We start from the raw sequence: 22,099 nt of genomic DNA, 5'->3' as shown, positions 1-22,099 counted from the left end.
ACTGGGGGGGGGGTGACACTGAAGGGGGTGAGGGGGGCACGGGGGGGGGGGTGCTGGGACGAGCGAGGCCGGTGAGGCATGGAGGTTGATGCTCAAGGTGGTTGTGTTAGTCGAGTTAGTTGATTAGTGGGAGTTCGTGTGAGCTTGGTGGGAGCTGGGTGGTGATAGGTTGGGGTTAGTTAGCTCGTGTTGGTTAATTTGGTGGTTCGTGGGAGGAGAGTTCGTGGTGGAATATGCAAAATATTTATAATTAAGTGGTTCTTGCCTGTCCAATGTTGTTGGGAGTGTGGGCAGTCCCCGACTTCTGCTGAGTGAAGACTAAATCAGAAGCTAGATTTCCACCTCTCCCCAACACCTATTTATTGATTTGCTGTGGATACAACTATTAATGCATGTGTATGTATGAAAGGATATTTGAATGCTTCTTTCTTGACGTGTCTGTCAATGCGTACACACGTCGGTGGATGCAAGCGCTGTACGTGTGTAAATGTTGGTGCATATGAATATGCATGTGTTTACATGTATGCATCAACTCCATTATTCACAATGATCCAAAGTCACGGACATTTACAAGCACGTACATGGGTAGTTTAAAAAAAACCTACCCCACAACGTCAATATTAAAAGGCTCCCATTTGGTAAAAAGATACTTAATTTAAATGAATAATGGTTACCAATGCCTTTTTACACAGCCACTGAAAGTGCTTTCAATTGGAAGAGAGTTTAATGGATTTGTACATAGACGAGGGTAATTTTAGAGTAATTGTCACCATCAATCTTCAATATTATTTTCCACACCATTTCATATTGGTTTAAGGAAATTATCACTCTTTGCCATTCTCTTACAAGTTGCCAGTCACTCTGAACAAATGTGTTTATGAAGCCTGCCAATGATTACCCTCAAATCCCCCTCGTGTAGCACACACAGCCTTGCACAGGTACTGAGTGGTACTTTCCTGTTAACAGTGGTTCTAATCAAGCTTGTTCAGAATAAAACAAACCTGTCCATAATTACCACCCTGGTGTAGCCCACGCGCACAGTATGATCGTGCACGTTTTCATTTTCGTCATCACAGCTGAATATAATAAAAACATCAGGGCAGAGTAAAATTGCTGTGCAGCCTTAGGTGGCCAAGTATAAATGGGGCTCTCCATGTGCATAAATATGCATTTACCATGAGGGGTGACTTGGAGCTTGAGCCAAGGCTCTCAGATATTTCTGGCTCAGTGCCCAACGGTGATTATTAAGAGTCTCGTTAGGAAAGACACCCAGTCACAAATATTGAACTCAGGTCCATGGCAGTGCTGCATGAGTTCCTCAACGCAGACATTAGAAACCCCACGATGGATGCCTCATTTCCACGGCCAGTGGGAACTGTGTTGGGTCTGTGCATGCACTGGGCTGGGCCCACTAGCCTGTGTTCCCATGGCAGTCCAACCTGGCCGAACTGATCCCATGGAAATTGAGCCCCCTGGTTCTCTTAGCAACCCTTTGTCTATGCTTATAGCCAGACTGATGCTGGAATTGGTCATGCTGTCGATTCTTGAATGGAATTACAACGCCAAATGGTGAAAAGTCTTAAATCACTGGGGGACAATTTTAAACTGCATGCTCTGTGCAGAGGTGGAGGAGTTGGTTGGGACATAGGGGAGGGGGCAAGCCCAAGGAACCTCATGGCTCATGAAGCATGGGGGCATGGACCCAGGCCCTGGTGCTGTGTCTGGGCCAGCACAGCCAGGTTCACATTAGTGATGGAAACGAGGTAACATACACAATTAGCCCCATATCCTGAGATCAGAGGTGAGGGCTCATTGTTCGGACGTGGCCATTATGAGCCCCTCACTTGGCATCATCCCCTTCGGGGACCTTGTCCGCTGACTTCTTCTTGCTCAGGGTCTCCTGGAGGACGCTGAGCTCCTGATAGTGATCACGGGACTCGCGCAGAGGATGCACCATTGTCTCTTCCATCTGTGGGAAGAGCTGCACGCGTAGGCACACATGGACACGCACAGATCAACACGGGATGAATGGCCGTGCTGGTGATGTACAAGGAACCGCCTTACTAGTGTGGAGGCTGGCACTGTGGGGTGGATTAGAACAAATAAGAAAGGAATGTGATTTATTTGGAAGCGATAAAAATGTAGATTTTTTTAGGAAACTAAAAAACTCTATTCACCACAATTTGAATTTAAGTATTGTTTAAAATTGATCACATCTCAATGTGCTTTACAGAAAGAAAAGTGAGCATATTTATTTTACAGAGAGGCAGTTACAGGCAGAGGAAAAATGGTAGGTATTGAGGCAAGATGTGGATAGTGGTAGGGAGTCTACAAGGAGGATGTCCACCGCAGAGATGAAGTGACAAGACAATGATAGTGACTGTGGGGAGGCCTTTATCCAGTAGTGGATTGTTATTGATGATGATGCTGTTTCTACTACTTTCTATGGTGACGATGGTGGATAATGGTAGTAATGTTGATGAAGTTGGCAATGATTTTGCTTACACTGATTCTACTGGTTACAGTGCTGCTGATGGTGAATGGTGATGATGATTGTGAAGTTGATGACAATGATCTTTGGAGGGCATTCATTATGCAAGGCACCTGGCTCACAGCTTCGAACAAGGGAATGAGGACAAATGACAGGAAGCCGATCTGGGCCGACGGCTTGGTGACCGTGTCGCGGTCCATGAACGCGGCGAACGGGAGGCCCTCCTGCTTCTCACGGTCACTCTGTTCACACCATCACCACCACCATCACTGTCACCAATATCATTACAATCGCTACTGTCTTTGCTGCCCTTACCATCACCATCAATACCATTTCCACAATCATATTTACCATCAACACTACCATGTTTACCACCATCAACATCATAGCTATCATCAACAATAACACGACCACCATTAACACCTTTATAATGGTGATAGTGATGATGACAACGATGGCAGCGATGATGACACAATAATGTTGATAACGCTGATGACGATTGTGATGATGTGTACCTGCATGAAGTACTCCTCCAGGAGGCAGTCAAGCCATGGCTCAGAAACCTCCATGGGCCGAACCTCGTTAGAGATGTCACAGCACTTAATGAGCATCATCTTCAGCTGCTCTCACACGTGCACACAAAAAGACAAACGTTCCTTGTATAGCCTTTAACAGACTGTTGTGGCAAATATTGTCTGCAAGTTAATGAATGACTACATGAATGAACGAGTGAGCTGCCTCACGACTTTCATGTGTTCCGGGTTGCCGAAGTCGAAGTCCTTGAGGTATTCCCTGAAGGAGGCGAGGATCTCCCCATGTCGTGCCATGTCCGTGGACAGAATCAGCTCAATCACTCCCTGCCGGCAATACGGGGTCGCACAGAGTTACATGGGGTACACGGGGTTGCACGGGATCACACAGAGTCACAACAGGCAAATACATCCCACTGAGAAGCCTAGAGAGAGGGTGAGTCTTCACTTCAGATGCATGACCTGGATTAAAGTCCCGACTGTGGATTCTATTTTAATCTGACAATTAAATCTGGCAATTAAAACAATCTGGCTCTTTACCCCATGTCCTCTCATCACAGCACATTCACTACTTGGCGCAAAGCTCCTTGGTCTGTTCTGTGACCTCTTAATGCCTTCATTACACTCAGGTCTCGTAGCAGAGACAATGGATCTCCATAGGAGGATGGCAACCCAAGAAGGTTAAAGAAAGGACCATATGCAATCCCCCAATGGATTGAATGAAGAATCGTGTGCAAGGCCCCAGTGGGTTGAATAAAGGCGTGCTGGTGGACCCACCTGGCGGATATGTGTAAAGGCATGGTGCGTGACACCAGAGAGGATGTTGGTCTCGGGCGTGGACAGAATGTGGAAGGCCACGGCCGCGTGGTGGTTTTCAAGCGGCGAGACGTCGTTATAGCGCACGGCCAGCTCTGTGCGGGCGTTCACCTGGTACCTGGGCATGTATGCAAATGCACATCATACCGCAATCTACTGAGTGAAAGATGTTTGTCTTTCTGATTACAACTCGCAAACAAAGACTGAACTATACCCTAAAAATCTGAACAAAATCTATTTTCCAAAACGCGAGTTTGGTGTTTGAAAGGGCTTAACCTGCCCGGGAGAGCAGGCAAAAGTATGAATCAAGTAATGGGTTGGATGTTACTCAGTTTGACAAATGGTTGAATTATATTTAGAAATTATTATCACACTCTGTTAATTTGAAAAGTATTTGTTTTAATTGGCATCACACCACCGTTGATAGACTGAAACATGTTCATCATTCCACATTGAGCTCTCGAGAACCGAAACTCAGTAGGAGGGTGTTAGTTGTCTTAATACCACGGTCCATGACCACCGAAAGCCAGGGTTTTTTTGTGAGTGCGTTCGACAGGACTGCCAGCCCACGACGAGGGTGGGGCACATGCCCACACCCATGTGCTAGTTAATCGTGGCTTAGAGGTGGATCAAAGCAGCAGGTGCCCCACCGCTTTTGCATCACGAGATAAACCCTGCCCACTCCCATAGCCGAGCAATCAGCCTGCGATTTGTTATACACACGCACACCAACACACGCGTGTGTATGATAAATAGGTGTGCACTGGCCGGTGGTAGGAAATACCACTGTGGCCACAAAAGGTCCCACAACGGGTGCTGGGAGACCCTGGAGCCCATCTCCATGTGTGGCCCCGAGTTAGTGGTGAACATTACACATTCCTATGGCGAGGGCCTGCATCCTCACAGCAACCACACTGCTGCTGATGGCTTTGCCTTTTGTGTACATGCACATATGAGATGTGTACAACGCGTGTACACATGTGAATATGAAATGTGTAATGTACATGCATATGTGAAATGGTGTGTACAAGTGAACGTGTGCACGTGTATAAGAGGTATGTGCATACGCACGCGTTGTTGTATCCAGGGTGGTCCAGGTCGTGACATGCGGCCGCAATCATGAGGATCCCTAAATCCATCGCAGTGAAGATTTCCTACATTATCACCATCATCACCAACAAAGACATCACCATCATCATCAACATTGTGAACATCATTATAACATCATGAACACATTCATCAATATTATTATCATCACCACTTTCTTCACCAACCGTCATTATTACTACCCCACTGTCAGCATTACCATCACTATCATCATCAATGACCATCACAAGCTTGACCTCGGTGATCACCATCATTACCGCCACCAGAATTACCACGGGCACGTGCAGCACTAGGACATGTGCTCAGATCATCAGCAGCCTCACCTGCAGGTTGCAATGGTGGATGACGCCGTACATCATTTGAGTGACACAGAAGCAGTGGCGGAAGTTGTGGAAGGGGTTGTTCCGGTAGTTCTCTTGCACTGCAAGCTGTGCCCCACACAGACATATCCCCGTATAGCCACACACACACACGTGCATCACAAGTTCACGAGCTTTGAGAGGAGCGACACAGTGATGTCCCCTTCACTAACCCAGAGGACACACGGAGCGAATGGAACAAGGAGCAGACAGCACTGCATCCCTCCCGTCTCAGACACAAGCCATTGGACGCTATCGCTGCCTCTCACCAGCCATCGCTTGAGGGTGATGGGGTTGATGTTGAACTCAGAAACGAGGCCCAGGTCATGGAACATGTGCTCCAGGCAGCTCAGCATCTGCAAGGAAGGATAATCGTCAATGCCATCAACAATATCATCGACATGTTTATCATCACTGTCATAAACATGATTAAACCTCGCATACATCAGAATCTTTAGACTGGAGGAATCCAATGAGCTATGAAGCTATTTTTCACAGACGTCCAACAGGACATCTGTGAAACTCGGAAATGTTACTTCTTTTGAGCTTCTCTCCCTTCCCCTGCCACCCCCTCAAATTCTCTGTCAACCACCGTCCCCAATTAATTTGATTTTACCAGGTCGAAAATTCATCAAATCCCCTTATCGAGTTTCTAGTCACTCGTTGATTCCACGGCTCTATCTCCTACTTAGCGATTTTATTGATGGGGTTTATAGCTCTGAATGTAAGATTACCCTTAATCACACACCTCACCAATGTCACAAGCCATACATTTAGAGTTTTTGGGCAAGATTGGTAATGGAATACTTTCAAAGACTCATTTTGTATTGTTTTTACAATTACAGTTCTGCCATTTCCCCAGTGCGATCGGTGCACGTGCACTTGGACACGAGCATGTTGCTGTAACTGCCTAAACAGAATTGCGGTGCCCTTAATGGACCGACTTTCCCACTTCTTCTGTTAATTACCGAGCAACGTCAATTTAATGGATTGAATGTATCCTTTATTTAAATAGCAGATGAAACAAACACTTGAAACTGCATTTACTCATTTGCAAAAGCGACGACGAGAAGGGATGTACCTCGTTATGCTCCCATTGCCACACGTCGAATGTTGGCTGCTTGAGTGCATGAATGGTCTCCTGCGACAGCATGTACTGAGGGGGTGCGGAGGAGAAGGGAGGGAAGGTGGACATAGAAACTCCCTTTATCCGTTCTAGGCTTCTTCGTCAAACGCCTTTCACTCTTTACATGCATGAACCACACCTTTCCCACCCCCAATTGCTTTTCCATCAGCAGCTGTGCCATCCCTTAAAATTGTAGGTGAATAGGACTATGAGCTCATCTAAAAACTTCAACTCGTTTACAGCAGCCCAATAAAAATGTATTTTGCAAGTCTTATAGGAATTGTGCTATCGATGTGATGTCATGAGACGGATTGTCCTTTCAGGAGTTACACAGAATAGTGCAATGCAGTGTGTTAGAGAATCACACATCTACTTCCGAGACCCGTTCCAGTGATCTTTTTAAATTCACACTCCAGGGGGCACACTATTCACACAATGACTGCTATGGCATCGCAGTCCAACCATTATATTAATTCCCAGGAGTGGAAATTCGGCAAATGAATTGCAAAAAAAATGCAATATGGTGTTATTTGTTTTCAATCAATGGTGACCACTGACCAGGCTTTAGACCATCAGCTCGCTTCACTTTTGAACCCGCTTTAATCATGGGTGGCTGAAACCTGCATGTGAAGGGAGCATCTTACTGGTGCCAGCTCAGAGCTCTGACCTCTGAGACAGGCAGCCACCTCAACAACTGTACTATATTTACTAAAGCAATCTCCGAATGATTCTATTGCATATTTTGTGTTGCAGTGACCACAGGGTTTGAGCTACTATTGACATTTTGTCCAATAAAGTGAAAGACGTTCACTTAAAAGTAAATTTATTTAGTGATGGTAAGAGATTTTGCATCATAACAGCTCTGCCTGTGTCTTCTAGGCTGGGTCTCAATCCTTGTCCTTTTGCAGTTATGTGGAGCACGCACTATAAGAGGTAGCTTGCTTAATTCAGAGTGAAAGACGGCTGTCTTTCAATATCCCTGGTATTAAAAACACAAATCATTGTACCGATGCCATGCTTTATGGCGATACATTTCAATGACATTAGAGGAACCAGTCAGGGATTTTGAAACAAAACGGAAAATCCTTGGAATTAACTGAATATAAACACAAACGACGCAAAATATAATCATGTAACTTTTTCAAATGATGCAAAAATAAAACAATTGTTGGAGGCAGGCTTTGACAAAAACCAAGCATCTACTTTTTCACCAAATAAAAAAAGGCACAGGGCCTACACAAGGGGCTTATGCAATTCCAAAAGCAATCATGCACAACACTAGCAAGCAACTATCTGAAGATATTGCTCATGTCAAATGATTTCACAAGGTAGCATTTAGGGTAACTCTCAGCTGTGTTGTACGAGCAGAACAACACATTATTTAATCCTGCAGAGCATTTGGCCAAGTGGCACTGTGGCCGATGCTCACTTGACTCACAATCGGAAGGTTAAAACAAAAACATTCTCTACCTCTCGCATATGTGCTGTGAATAAGAGCAATTGCGCATAGTGTCAACTATTTTGTGTCGAGTTTGTTTGAAATAGTTCATAGAGCATGACTCTGACTTGTGTGAATTCTTTACAGATCAGTCCACTATATGTGCAGATGATGATGTGATCAAATATGGCACTGCTACAAAATTTGAAGAGTAGCGAGCTGTTAACAACCAGTTTTTGTCCTCTGTATAAGAAATTATAAAAAAAAAACCCTGAAATATGGTGACTAAAGGAATGGAGGCATAATTCACACTATGCGGAATGGCTGCAGTCAGGACACAAGCATAATAGCCATGACAACTAAGTGGCAAGCCGGCGTTGCTCACTTTGCGAGGTTCGGTGACAAGTGAGTAAGAACGAGGTGCAAAATCACCAGTCATGGGGATACGTGTGAGAACAGTACATCCGATAACCGATAGCAATTCTACTTTCAAAAAAGTGTATGGCTGATAACGGATAACCTGTGAATCAGATTGGAACTCTGTTCGTCGTACCACATCGGCCACGTTTTCACAGCAAGGAAATGCATGCGCCTTACATCATCACCACTGATGAAACATGGAGCCATAATTATAAGTGGGATAGAGAACACAGGAGCACTGAATGCAAGTCCAAACCTGTATGAATGGTAATGAAAGCTCTTTAAGACATGCAGGGTCTGATAATTAACAGTTGCCGTTCAGGGCGAATGACAAACTATTACCAGAGCTTCTTACCGTCACTTATCGGATGATAAACTGAAGATTGACATTGGTCGCAAATGCTGAAGACAGTTGAGAGAGCGGCGTTTCATTGCAACAATGCACATCAGTACTCTGCACATGCAACGATGGAATTTGTTGGAAAAGCTTGGATGGGATGTCCTAAAATATCCGGGAAACAACCCAGAATCCCATCTGTGTGGATGTCTGAAAGAAGCTCTACGTTCAAGGTGGGTTGACAGTGACGAGGCCGTGAAAGCAGTGGTGCTGTTATGACCTGAGGAAGATGAAAATGATGACGTGCTGCTGCTGGCATTAGGAAGCATGCGGGATTCTGGGGCAGATCTCAGCAGAGGATGACTGCATGCAGCAATTCTGTCATGCTGATGCTAACAGAAGCAACTTTTTGTCTATTTACTTATTTAAATACCCCAAATACAAACATTATAAGAAGCCTCACTGGGGTGTTAATCCAATTTCTTTACGTGAGTGGATACATTTCGTTGTCCAGTATCATGAAACCCCACACATGAGGTGTGAAATGTAATACTTTGCACTGAACTGCCTGTTCTTAGCCTACTTGATGCACTACCCCCTTGTCCAGGAACCTGCACGGCAGGTTATCTAACACACACCACGACTGCCCATCTTGATGGTGATGCGTTAACCCTGCCTCCAAGCCCCAGACTGGCTGTGCACAGCACAGGGGTGAGTGAGGAGCTCACCTTGGGGTAGGCAGGCACATCTCTCCTCGGAGTTCTAGGTTTGTAATCCAAGCAAGCCATGGTCAGCGTGGGGTTAGACCTAGGGGTGAGTGTGTGTCAGTATGTGCGAGTTGGTGTGAGAGTGTGTGTGTGCATGTATAAACATGTGCGTATAAGAAAGGGTGTGTGTGTGTGTGAGAGAGAGAAAGAGTGTTAGTGTGCATGTGTGAGCGTGTAAGTGAAGGGGTGTGTAAGTATGAGAAATGGCGTGCGTGCGTGTAAATGTGTAATCATGCCGTGTGTGAGAAATATTTGTGTGTGCGTATTGGTGTTTTTGTGAGTATGTGCATGTGTGCGCATGAGTTTCTGTGCGAGAGGGTGTTTTTGTGTGTCAGCTTGTGCGAGAGAGTATGTGTGTGCACGCATGAGCATGGGTGTGTAAGAGAGAGGGTGTGTGTGTGTGTGAGAGGTGTGTATGCCATGAGTGTACATGGCAGAGTGTGTGTTTGCATGTATGAGCATGTGTGTAAAACAAAGGGTGTGTGCATGTGTATATGTAGATGAGTCGGGGTGATGTCGTGTGTGTGAGTGTGTGCGTGTCTTGAGCATGGATGTGTAACACAGAAGCTGCTTGTGAGTGTGAGAGTGTGTAGGATTGTGTTGGTGGAATAGAAGGGTGCATGTATGAGAGACGGTGTGTATGTGTAGGTGAGCGCTGTGTTTGTGTGCAGCTGAGTGTCAGGGATGAGAGTGTGATTGGATGAATGCATCTTGGGCATGCATCCGTGTGTGGATGAGTTTATGTGTGTGAGTGTGTGCGGATACAGATGTTTATCACTTGAATGCATGCACACACAGTTGCATTGTTGTCATTTGCATTGATGTACTTGTGTAAGCGTTGGTGCATGTGTACTATTGCAAAACATATTCCATCCGTATGCAGTATATACGTATAAACAAAACACACAGACATGACATACAACACAAATTAAAGACACCACCGTGCCTTCATTATCACTTCAAAGTTATCGCATCCAAATTGAATCGTAGGAACATTTAGAATTCGCATAGGTCTACGTACACACTGCATTTTAATGCAAGCGTAGGCTAATATCGCTTTTATTAGCACTGGGCTAGTGTTTCAAGTCAAATGAATGACTATGGATGAGTGTGATGAATGAATGAGCAGATGGAGCTTTTATCATTGAAATCAAAACGAGCCCCGCTCCAGTGTACCCAACAATGCATGCGCCAGGTGCAGCAGGACAGTCATTACTGTGATTGATATGAGGCATGTAACGATGCACTTGCGCACTTATGATCATCCCATGAATTGTCACAATTTCAAGGTCCCCGATTCAAATGAAGAATATTTTTTTTAAATTCCCATTTATAACTCGTCTGTAATAATTCCGTTTTAGTTTTCTTCTCGGCCTCATTTCTATACTTGATTTGTTCACTTAATTAGCCCAAAATGTAAGATTCACAGACCACGTTTGTGTCATTTACATCGCTCATGAACGAACTATCGGTTCGTACGCACGCAATGCGATGAATAGAGTGTTGGAGTCGAGTTCAGTCGAAGAACCAATTAAATCGTTACAGGCCTAGGTATTCACAATGATTCCGTTGAAATACCTAAGCAAATTGGTTGTTTTGCACCTCCAATATTTGATGTTCGGCAAACAGTTACTCTTCATGTGTTAAGTTCATGGCTTAACGACATGTTATTGCGATACGAGCATCACACTGTACGTGTAAGAATGTATTGTTTACCATTCGTGTAAAATGTGTGCAACATATCAATGATTTGATCGTTAAGCTTGTTTACCCAGTAACGGCCTCACGAAGTCCCAAGACTTTTTTTCAGGAGGATCCTGCAAAGTTTTTTTTGCAGGACGGTGGGTGCAATGTTGTTACGTGTGATCCCAATTGAGTAATCTGCAGGCAATTTGTCAGAATTGGGATGTTTTGCCACTAACAGTTACAATGCACGTGTTTTTAAAGCAATGGTAGGTAACTGGACAAGATATAAACTCATATAAACTCTCGATTTAAAGCTTTCGGGACTGCAGGGATTCATATTCTTGGTTCTTTCGGTAAAGTCACGTAGAAGGGAAATAATAAAAATAAAACATTATATGATGTTTTTATTATTTCCCTTCTACGTGACTTTACCGAAAGAACCAAGAATATCATATAAACTCCACACAGAAAAGCGACCGAGTTAGGAATCTAACCCAGGCCCTTCTTGCACCCTGCCACCCTTATCTCAAACGATGTCCTGCTGTGACATTTAGGCTAATGCAGTGAGTAAAACTGAACAAGCGAAACAATAACAACGCACGTTAACAACAAGACAAATACAACATGTTCTTCAATTGAATCGAGACCCTGAATTGGAACGATTCCTCACATTGATCGGGGTGAGTTTCTGTTAGCCGAGTAATGAGCACCACCACGTGTGTCGTTTGAGTGGACGCTGAGACTCCTGGTGAGGTTACTATTACATTTCCTGTGCACAAATCACACAATCCCAATCATGCAGTTAGCGTCGTCCGCACAGAGCGAAGCATTTTAATCTCACCGGTTGCATTGCACTATTATTCAGGTCGTGGAATGAAAGGGAGAAATATCCGCCGTCAGCTCTCTCAGCAATCACAGCTCGTTGGACGATGCCACGGAACCGCTTAAATAGGAATCTCTGTTCCTCAATAGGCCTCTCTTTCACTAGCCCAGGCATCTGGGCCGGGCAGATTGCATTGACTAAATAGATGTATTTGACGTCATGTGCTGTAATCAGTGACTAAGTTGACACTTTCCAGAGGAGGTAGGCTAGAAGAGAGTGGACACGAGCGATAGACTCGGGGAGAGGAGAAATTGAGGTGGTAGCAGTGGAAATGGGCTCGACAAGAGGAAGGGAAGGGAGAGATGTGAGTGCAGTGTCCTCGTGTCAACTCATGTGATGCTGTGTCACCCATCATAACCCCGAGTAACCTCGTTTGACCCTGTGTGTCTGGCACCTGTCGGGGCAGTTCATCATCTTGTCCTTGAGGGCTCGGATGTCGTTTTTGCATTTGTCAATTTCCACGAGCTTCAGGCCCTCAGCTGCGTGCACATACACAGACACATACACAGACAAACATACACACACATACACACACACATATACACACATACACACATACACACACATACACATACATACAAACACATACAAACACATACATACACACACATACATACACAGACACACATACATACACATACACACATACATACACACATACACACACATACACACACATACACACATACATACACACATACACACACATACACACATATACACACACATACACACACATACACACACACATACACACATACACACACATACACACATACATACACATATACATACACACACATTCATACACATACATACACACACACATACACACACATACACATACATACACATACATACACACACTTACACATACATACACAGACACACATACATACACATACACACACACATACACACACATACATACACATACATACATACACACACATACATACACATACATACACACACATACATACACATACATACATATACATACACACACATACACACACATACACACACATACATACACACATACATACACACATACACACACATACATACACACACACATACATACACACACATACATACACACACATACATACACACACACACACATACACACATACACACACATACACAATACATACACACACATACACACACATACATACACAAATACATACACATACACACATACATACACACACATACACACACATATATACATACATACACACATACATACACACACATACATACACACATACACATACATACACACACATACATACACACACAAACATAAACATATATACACACACATACACACACATACATACACACACACAAACATACAAAGAGAACGAGACAGGATTTCCCATAAAGACAACACAGGCTAATTTGCCTTAACAAACTGTTGGGACAAGTGCATGGTGCTGGCCACCCACCCCCTTGTGTGCCGTGCCAACCTTCATAGGTGCTCTCGAATAGCACTTGCCCCCACAACAACAAAGACACCAACACACACGCTGTCATACAACATCGAGATGTTCCTCACCGTCGAGGCGTTTCTCTAGCATGGCAATTCGACTGGAGAACTCCGTTCTCTGCTCCTGAATACGGAACGCGCTGGGGACACGGCACGGTGAGAGTCCGGGTCAGGGTGACAGTCAGTATGATGGTAATGGTGAACACCGAGGTTACAGTTTAGATTAACTTTAGTTTTGAGATTAGGACACACACACTTCTCTTGTCGATATAATCTGGATTCTTGCAGCTGTGGTTAAGAGATTTCAAGTTGGGGAGGAGGTGGCTGAGTGGCTCAGGGGTCAAGAGCACTGACATCCTGGGTTCCAATCTGGGGTTCAGCCACCTGTCATTAAACCCCAGTGTTAATGTAGTCAGCATTATTTGTTCATTAGCCATAGTCTTAGTCTAGTCAATGATACCCTATGGTGTTTTAGTCAAGTTTGTGAATTCAACATCCAATATCAAGTTATTTTCCTTTGGTTTTGTAATGCTCCAGTCACTTTGTAAAGAGGTATGGAGCTTGTTTTGCAGGGTTTACAAACGGTGCAATATAAAATGTGTATCCATTTTGGTAGTTGAATTGAGGATCAATTTGTGTAGCCATTTTTAGTAGTTGCGCGCTAACATCCAGCTAATTTGAAATGTCTCCTACTATGATTCATCCTGTCCAAAGACACTTGTGAATAACACGACAGAATAGACAGATATAATATGGTCGTCATTATAATGATGATGTTGACAACACAGTGATACGAGATGAAGATAATAAACTTTTTAAGTGTTTAGCAAGAGACTTAAAGCAACTTCGAACTTTCGGCTGACCCTCCCTGCCCTTTGGGTGAAACCAATCAACCACTGGGCCATAATTGTTGCTAAAACAAATTTGAAAATGTTAGTTGCCTGATCTTTATAGCTATAAGCAAATACTCAACTAATTTAGTGACCAAATTATAACTTAATAGTCCATCTAGAACATCATTAACATTTAAAGCAGTCACTCACTTAATCACAATCGTCTATATGTTATTTATGCACTGCAAGTACTCACACACACATTGCCTACCTGGCAATCTGCTCTGCCATCTGGGAGAGACAGTCTCTTAGAATGGTGTCCCTCTCTGTAATAGCCAATGAGAGCGAGGCGTCTTTAGAGTTATGCATAGATAGGTAAGCATCTTGACAAGACACCATTGGTCAAGCGGTGTAATGCTGTGAAATCGGACAACGCGAGAGGAGCAGCTAAACGCTGTCCATTTACCCGCGTAGGAACCTTGTTTTTCAGCGTGCATGCCTAGGAGTATGCAGGTGTGTCTTTTGCATATACAGTAAAACCTTGGATTGTGAGTAACTTGGTCTGCGAGTGTTTTGCAAGACGAGCAAAATTTTAAATAAATATTAATTTGATAAACGAGCGAGGTCTTGCAATACGAGTAGTATGTATACGCTTTGTCTGCCGAGCATCACGTGATCTCAACTGATATACGAGTGCTTTGATATACGAGTGCTTTGGATTACAAACACGTTTCCGGAACGAATTATGCTCGCAATCCAAGGTTGTACTGGTATATGAGTGCAAATGTTCATGGATACAGCGTACGTATATTTGTGCGCCTAAAGCACTTATCCAAAGAGTCTATAAGGCTATATGGTAAATCCAGTAAACCTAATGAAAGGCAGACTCAAGAAAGCATCCTGCTGTTTCACTGAGAGACAACCACACATTGTGAAGATCCAAATCTGTGCATGTGTACTTGGGTGCGGGAAGTGGTTGTGTAGCGGTTAACACGTTACGTTACGAACCCAGCAACCCGAGTTAAATTCCTGCTCACGGCCAACACCAGTGACGGCCATCTGAACCTGTCCTGGGCCTCACCTATGTCGACTCAGTTTCAAATGAGTACCTGGTGCGGCGTGTAATCATTGCCACTGGAGGGACAAAAGCAGTGATGGCCACCCACCCCATTCTGTACCGTGTCAGCCTTACATTGGTGCTCGCTAACAGCATTTGCCCCAAAAAGTCAGTTAAGGCTATAAGGGAGGATTTGTCTTGTGTACGGGTGTACGCTTAGCTCACGTGAGAGTTGCGGTGTTCCTACTTGAATGATCTTGTACGGAGTGCTGCAACCCACACACACGGAAAAGACTCATCACAAACCAGTCGCTACCAATCATCAACAGCAAGTTAAAGCGCCCCCCAGCTCCAACCTCCAACGAGAAAGGGGTGGCATTGTTTGCAGTCCTAAGGCAGTGGTAGAAAATCCACATTCTTATGGCAGGTGTCATAAGAATAGGACAACTACTTTTGACTCTCTGCAAAGTGATATATATTTTATAGACCTCAGTGGGATGATGGAAAGTGTTGACTGTTGACCAAGATTTGAATGCAAGGCATTCTGATCGCCATTTGAGTGCTCGGAGTGCTCAGAGCACAGTGCCACTTGGCCGCTTAGCAACACCACATGAGAGTACGGCCTTCGAAGGGGATTAAAACGACATATTTTATCTTATTCCACTCGTGTATTTGGTGTCATGTCATGGAACAGATTGTCCATTTAGAACTCTCACAGGATTGTGCATCATCCTGCATTAGAGAACTGCCCATGAATAACGATTTCACAGAGCTATTTCTGAAGTCTCTTCAAGTGACTTTTCTTAATCCACACATTATTCCAAACAGGCAGTCAACCCAATATTAAATTTGTATTCTAAGGGCTGTAATTTAGACAGATTCTGCGATGAACGATATTTAATTTGTAGGTGTTTTGTGCAGGCTTCGCCGACCAGGCTGAGACTGTAAGCTTGCTCGACTCGAGAACCTGGTTTAATCTCTGGTGGCTGAAATCCAGACTTAAACCCAGGAACTCGATGGTGCTGGTGCAGTGCTGTGACCCCTGAGCCGCTCGGCCACTTCTTTTAAGAAAGTGAACGAATTAAGCAGTAAACATATTCCGATGTGCTATGATTGTAGCAAAAGTGGAAGTGTCAAGGTATGGGTTTGGTTCATGGCCATGATGTACAACATCAATGGGTAAATGGTAACCACATCTGACCTGCGTTAACCCCTTGGGTCAACTCAATCTAAAATAATTATAGATTTGAAGTTTTCGTGACTCTTTGGTACTTTCGATAAAGTCACGTAGGTGGAAAAAAATAAAAAAATAAGAGTAAATTAAAACACGACGTTTCGATTGCAACACAAGCAATCATCATCAGGTGTGAACAACCACAGCAAGGAATATTTTTTTACTAAAATAATTGCCTTGTGTGGAGTGGTCACTATCAGCACTGGGTTTGAAACAAGCTTCGCATGGTGCTGGCTACACCAGTCCACAGAGTGTGCAATGTCCACCTCAACAGATGCTAACTAACAAAATATCTTACTAACACGACATTGACTAGAGGCATGGAAATGTGATCTCTTTGTATTGTGACCCTCATAATCTTAGTTCTGTGTTTTTGGGCTGGGGGTGGGTGTGGAGACCAGTGGTTGTGATAGGTGGACTGCTGCCCCGAGCAAAAATGTTGAATGAGAAGTGTTGCAGGACAGTGTGTGTTTGTGGAGTGTGTGTTTGTGGAGTGTGTGTGTGTTTGTGGAGTGTGTGTTTGTGGAGTGTGTGTTTGTGCTTGTGGTGTGTGTGTGCATGTGTGTTTGTGGAGTATGTGTTTGTGGAGTGTGTGTTTGTGGAGTGTGTGTTTGTGGAGTGTGTGTGCATGTGTGTTTGTGGAGTGTGTGTTTGTGGAGTGTGTATTTGTGGAGTGTGTGTTTGTGGAGTGTGTGTTTGTGCTTGTGGTGTGTGTGTGCATGTGTGTTTGTGGAGTGTGTGTTTGTGGAGTGTGTATTTGTGGAGTGTGTGTTTGTGGAGTGTGTGTTTGTGGAGTGTGTTTGTGGAGTGTGTGTTTGTGGAGTGTGTGTTTGTGGAGTGTGTGTTTGTGGAGTGTGTGTGCATGTGTGTTTGTGGAGTGTGTGTTTGTGGAGTGTGTATTTGTGGAGTGTGTGTTTGTGGAGTGTGTGTTTGTGGAGTATGTATTTGTGCTTGTGGTGTGTGTGTGTGCATGTGTGTTTGTGGAGTGTATGTTTGTGAAGTATGTATTTGTGCTTGTGGTGTGTGTATGTGTGCATGCGTGTTTTATGTAGGGGGCACAGCTGGTGCATCCGCCAGTCATCGAGGTCAATCAATCATTGACACCGTGGTGTGTCCCGTGACCTCCTGTGATCAAGCCTTCGACACTTCACGTACACCTGGCCTGGCACAGGCAACGTGGTGACGTCACTGTCACTTCGTGGCGAATGGCGGGTGTTGTTGTTTGTGGAGCATGTGTGTGTGCGCATGTGTGTTTCGTGGTTTTTGTGTATGGTGTGTGTGTGTTTACATGTGTCACACCTGTGGGTGTTGTAAGGCATGCCGGGATCCAAGGAAACAGTGGCTCCATTTGAGTCAATGAGAGAGATAGGGGTGCACCTGATCGCACACAACACACACCACAGCCTGAATTACACACACACACAATAGACTAAATTACACACCCACAGCACATACATCCACCCATGACATTGCGTACACCAGACCACACATTACTCAACTCTCACACAACAACAAAGACACACACACACACAACACCACATACACCGCACCGCTAACCATTACACGCCATAACTCGCCACAAAAAACACCATCAAACATGCACGCTCCCACATTTGAGATTCACACGCCACTGAGTCAGTCACCCAGTAATACATTCCCATGGGACATTCTTAACATTGCACACTTTATTCTATAAAATTATAGCACCGTTTGTTATAAAGCACATGTTAAACACCCTGTGAGATCATCATCATCATCATCCTCCTCTGTGGAGGTAGCCATTGTGAGGCATCTGTGCTCACAGCGCACAGATAATTAAAACCCTCCCTAGATGACCACAAGCACCCAGGAGAGCCAGGTCACCCTTGCGAAATGGGATAATGAATCTCTAAGGGATATCACCGGGGAAAATAGAGACAGGAAGTGGAAGCAAGGTGTCCTCACACCCACACAAGGGACTCACAAATGAGCTGCACCAGCTCAAAGTAGCGGTGGTTATGTGCATTGTATGTATGTGGAACTTCTTTCGCACCGTACGTAGCCAACCGTGCTCATAGGAGGTGCGGGGGAAGGATAACAAACTAAACACAAAAAAGCAGTTCTAGAGATATGAGTTATCAAACTCATTAACATGTGATCATTTATAAGATCAATGAGTTCAGAGCTATAATACCGTGCACACATACTTATCTGTGTACGTGTTAGTGTTTGTGCTTGCATGTGTGTGTGATCCTTTATCTAATTATTAGTATTTATAATTGTTTAAAATGTATGTTAACTCATGATCATATGCATTTTTGTAAACGTCATTTTTTAAATCCAGAAATGTCGGCGAGGAACGCAACCCCCAATTTTATTGTTATGTCTGTGGGGTTATATAGTTTGCTCTAAGTAATTTTGAGTTAAGTAGAAATTTCCTAGGAACGCATCCCTTATATAGAAACATTCCCCATTGCGGAGATCCTGTATATCTGACATCAGGTGTTAAATATGTGCTTACTTCAGCAATTTCCCCAACAGACTTTTAAATAAAGGCTATGGTGAGGATATTTGCTCTTTGTATGGACATTTGGCAGTGCGTATGTATTTTTGTATGTATATGCATGTGTCTGTGTGTAATTTGTGTGTGTATTTGTGAATATCTTTGTGTGACCGTGTCAAAGTCCCCCAAACAACCCCCACTTCCTTGCGGTGCCAGAAAGTAAAACTGTAGTGTGTGGTGATCAATGTTAGTCAACTGGAGGAAGCTCGTCAAGAACACTCGCATTCTACCCGACAGCCTCCTCCACCCGTTCTAGTTCCGTATTGCTCACCACAACCTACCCCATACCTAGGTTCCGCCCTCACCTTCCCCCGTGCTTTACAGTGCTGACTGGGCTCCAGTTTCAGAGCAGAGTTTGTCAATGTTCTAAGTTGTGCTCCGAAGCCTGAGCGGAGCTTGGGTCAATGGATTCAGGATAGAGCAGTAGCTGAGGTCACTGGAGCACTCTCGAGCCTGGACCCAGAGATGAGGTTCCAGAGCAGCTCCACTAACTCCTACCTTCACTGTTATATATATTTATTTTACAAAAAAACTGACTTCTCCCATTTAAGTTATTGATTGTAAAACGTATCGCAAAACCCTGATAGATTTATTGATTCTACAATATTGTATTTTTCATGTTGTGTCTTCTTCCAAAAATAATATTTTTCTCTACACTTGTGAAATACTTTAACTTGCTCAGGTTTATCTTGCAAACATATTGTATCGCAATAGATTGATTGAGAATTACAGAACCGATAAATCGATTCAGGGTCGATAAGTGGAAGAGTGGTGGTGGTGGTGGAGGGGAGTCGGACCGGTTGATTCCTGCTGAGTCGCAGACGAGGTCATTGAGGTGTGCAGTGGAGCAGCGAGACCCGAACACCACCTGCACACACACACAGCAATAACGTCTCTCCTTACCATTGCCCTGCACATTTTAAATAATCTCACGGCACATTACTGAACCCTGACAAATTACAGTGCAGTGATGTGAACAGTTTGACTCGGAACGTGGCGCAAGAAGAGATTTTTTTTAAACATACCTTTCAAATAAAAAAAAGTACCTACATTTTAATCCGGTACAAATTACATTGTTACATCCTGCACTTGTCTGATGAGTGCTAAACATGTCACGCGGAGTGCTGATTCAATTAAAGAGCTCCCTACATCATGTGGTTTTCTAAGCCACGTGAGACACGATAATAACCGACATACTGAAAAGTGGAGATTACATCATCATAACACCTGTGCCAGTTTAGTGCACTTTAAAGCCATCTGATTTTCCGAAGGCTCATTGGCAGCAGGTCATAGGACTGATCCGCTTGGAAACCCTTATAAACAATAAGTTGCATTACAAGGGAGTTTCCTGGTGAAATATTTAAATAACTAAATATGCAAGGTGTTATCATGGGTTAATTAACTGAAATGACTGGCAGATGAATCACCGTGCCACCTTTCCCATATTTAGCCACCTGGAGCTCTGATAATTATTTTAAGTGTCACAATTCTGCATCCTATCGTTGCTGATGGGTAGATGCTTCCAACTGCCCTGTGTCCCTTAAGTGTCCCTTGTATAACAGCTGATCTTGACACCACTGGTACCAAGTGTCAGCAAGTCCACAGCAGGTTTAGCCTCCTCTATCCAGCTATTCTAAATTGAAAGTGCTCTCGCGGGGCGTTTCTGGCAAGCGTCAGGCATGTGCTGCGTGTAACGATTTGTTTGTATTTGAACTCGGAAAGTAGCACTGTGTTGGGTTCACCAGGACCGGAGTTTGGTAAACCTTGACGCAGCTCTGTAGTGTGACCTTGCTTAACGGGGTGGGGGCACACAAAACCTCAAGGCGGTGGTGGGGGGATGCACGACAACGTGAACGCAAAATAAACTGGAAACAAATGTCAAACACCAAAGAGAACGCGCAACGGTACAATCTGCTTGTCGATCGTGCATTCTGATCTGGCGTTCACCTCCTACCCAGAGAACACGAAACGCTGGGCCAACGCCGGGACAACGTTGGTCCAACGGTTCCAATCACAATCCTAACGTTGGTCCAACATTAGCATGTTCACTGGATATGAGGAAAGTCTGCGAGGCCCAACATTATATTGTGATATTCTTTGCATTTTGCCCATTATTTTGATTAGATAAGCAGTTATAAAATGGCTGAACCTTCAGCAGGTGAGGCTCAGCACCCAACAACCTCTCACACTACCCCAGTTAAAATGGAACGTTCAGCCAACGTTGGTCCAGCGCTTATAACCACATTCCCAACGTTGGTTCAACGTTGCCATGTCCACTGGGACGAGGCTGCCCCGAGCGTACGGGAACATCATAATCCGCGGGCTCTCTCTGTGGGTCTTCATCATCGCCACGCACACCAGGATGGGCCAGTGTGTACTGCAGAGTGCGCAATTAACGGGACCCATTGTCCACATTGAACCCCGTCTCAGTAAATTAATTGGCGTCCCGGGTCCAATTAAACGTCCCGTGACCCATTGCGACCTTTCTCGCGTGATCCCCCCCTCCCGTCCCCACCTGCAGCCCCCCCCCCCACGCCGTCCTGGGTGCTCGGCGTCTTGGGAAATGTGACATAACATTTTGAACACACCGGTGCCCCCCCCTCTCCCTGCTCGCTGTCTTTTCTAACGAGTTGTGCCTATTTATAGACCGTGTGTGAATGCGTTCGTATTGTGGGTTTTTTTTCCTGCACACGTATCGGTGGGGCTGTTACGAAAATAAATACCAAAAAGTGTAACATTTTTTTCTGCATTACCGATAACCGCATGAATAAAACACCCGGTGATAACCGGCGTGGGACGCGTATAATGGTGAGCGCACCTTGACTTGACATCCAAGAGGGAGCAAGTTCGGTTCCATCTCCCGGCGCGGCAGTACAAGCAATGGGGCAAGCTTTTTAAACCCCTCCGGCCACCCCGCCCGGCCGCCTCTGTCCACCCAGCGATATAAACGGGTTCACCACGATCGTGTGGTG

General features: G+C 44.5%; 1 protein-coding gene across 5 annotated transcripts in view; it reads right to left on the bottom strand.

Moving 5' to 3' along the window:
• Positions 1-12: 12 nt before the first annotated feature.
• The window catches only part of PDE9A (phosphodiesterase 9A), a 30,419-nt gene continuing 8,332 nt past the window's right edge, over positions 13-22,099 (bottom strand). The window contains exons 5-21 of one of the 5 annotated variants that reach the window (XM_076074711.1): positions 19,925-19,995; positions 17,885-17,962; positions 15,577-15,620; positions 14,566-14,620; positions 13,531-13,601; positions 12,355-12,439; positions 11,748-11,846; positions 9,353-9,431; positions 6,385-6,459; positions 5,573-5,659; positions 5,268-5,372; positions 4,909-4,991; positions 3,799-3,955; positions 3,235-3,348; positions 3,007-3,111; positions 2,605-2,733; positions 13-1,981 (exon numbers count right to left, since the gene is read on the bottom strand). In XM_076074711.1, coding sequence (XP_075930826.1) covers positions 1,841-1,981; positions 2,605-2,733; positions 3,007-3,111; positions 3,235-3,348; positions 3,799-3,955; positions 4,909-4,991; positions 5,268-5,372; positions 5,573-5,659; positions 6,385-6,459; positions 9,353-9,431; positions 11,748-11,846; positions 12,355-12,439; positions 13,531-13,601; positions 14,566-14,620; positions 15,577-15,620; positions 17,885-17,962; positions 19,925-19,995 — 1,578 coding nt within the window. In that variant the 3' untranslated portion in view covers positions 13-1,840. The remainder of the gene's footprint in view (positions 1,982-2,604; positions 2,734-3,006; positions 3,112-3,234; positions 3,349-3,798; positions 3,956-4,908; positions 4,992-5,267; positions 5,373-5,572; positions 5,660-6,384; positions 6,460-9,352; positions 9,432-11,747; positions 11,847-12,354; positions 12,440-13,530; positions 13,602-14,565; positions 14,621-15,576; positions 15,621-17,884; positions 17,963-19,924; positions 19,996-22,099) is intronic. The other 4 variants (XM_076074707.1, XM_032975767.2, XM_032975759.2 and 1 more) reach the window with 4 other exon arrangements.

This window comes from Petromyzon marinus, chromosome 3 (genome assembly GCF_048934315.1).
Source record: "Petromyzon marinus isolate PM22_M1 ecotype Great Lakes invasive population chromosome 3, UKy_Petmar_22M1.pri1.0, whole genome shotgun sequence".
Taxonomy (NCBI): domain Eukaryota; kingdom Metazoa; phylum Chordata; class Hyperoartia; order Petromyzontiformes; family Petromyzontidae; genus Petromyzon; species Petromyzon marinus.
Note: the sequence above shows the minus strand (reverse complement) of the source record. Positions and strands in the feature narration are given on the sequence as shown.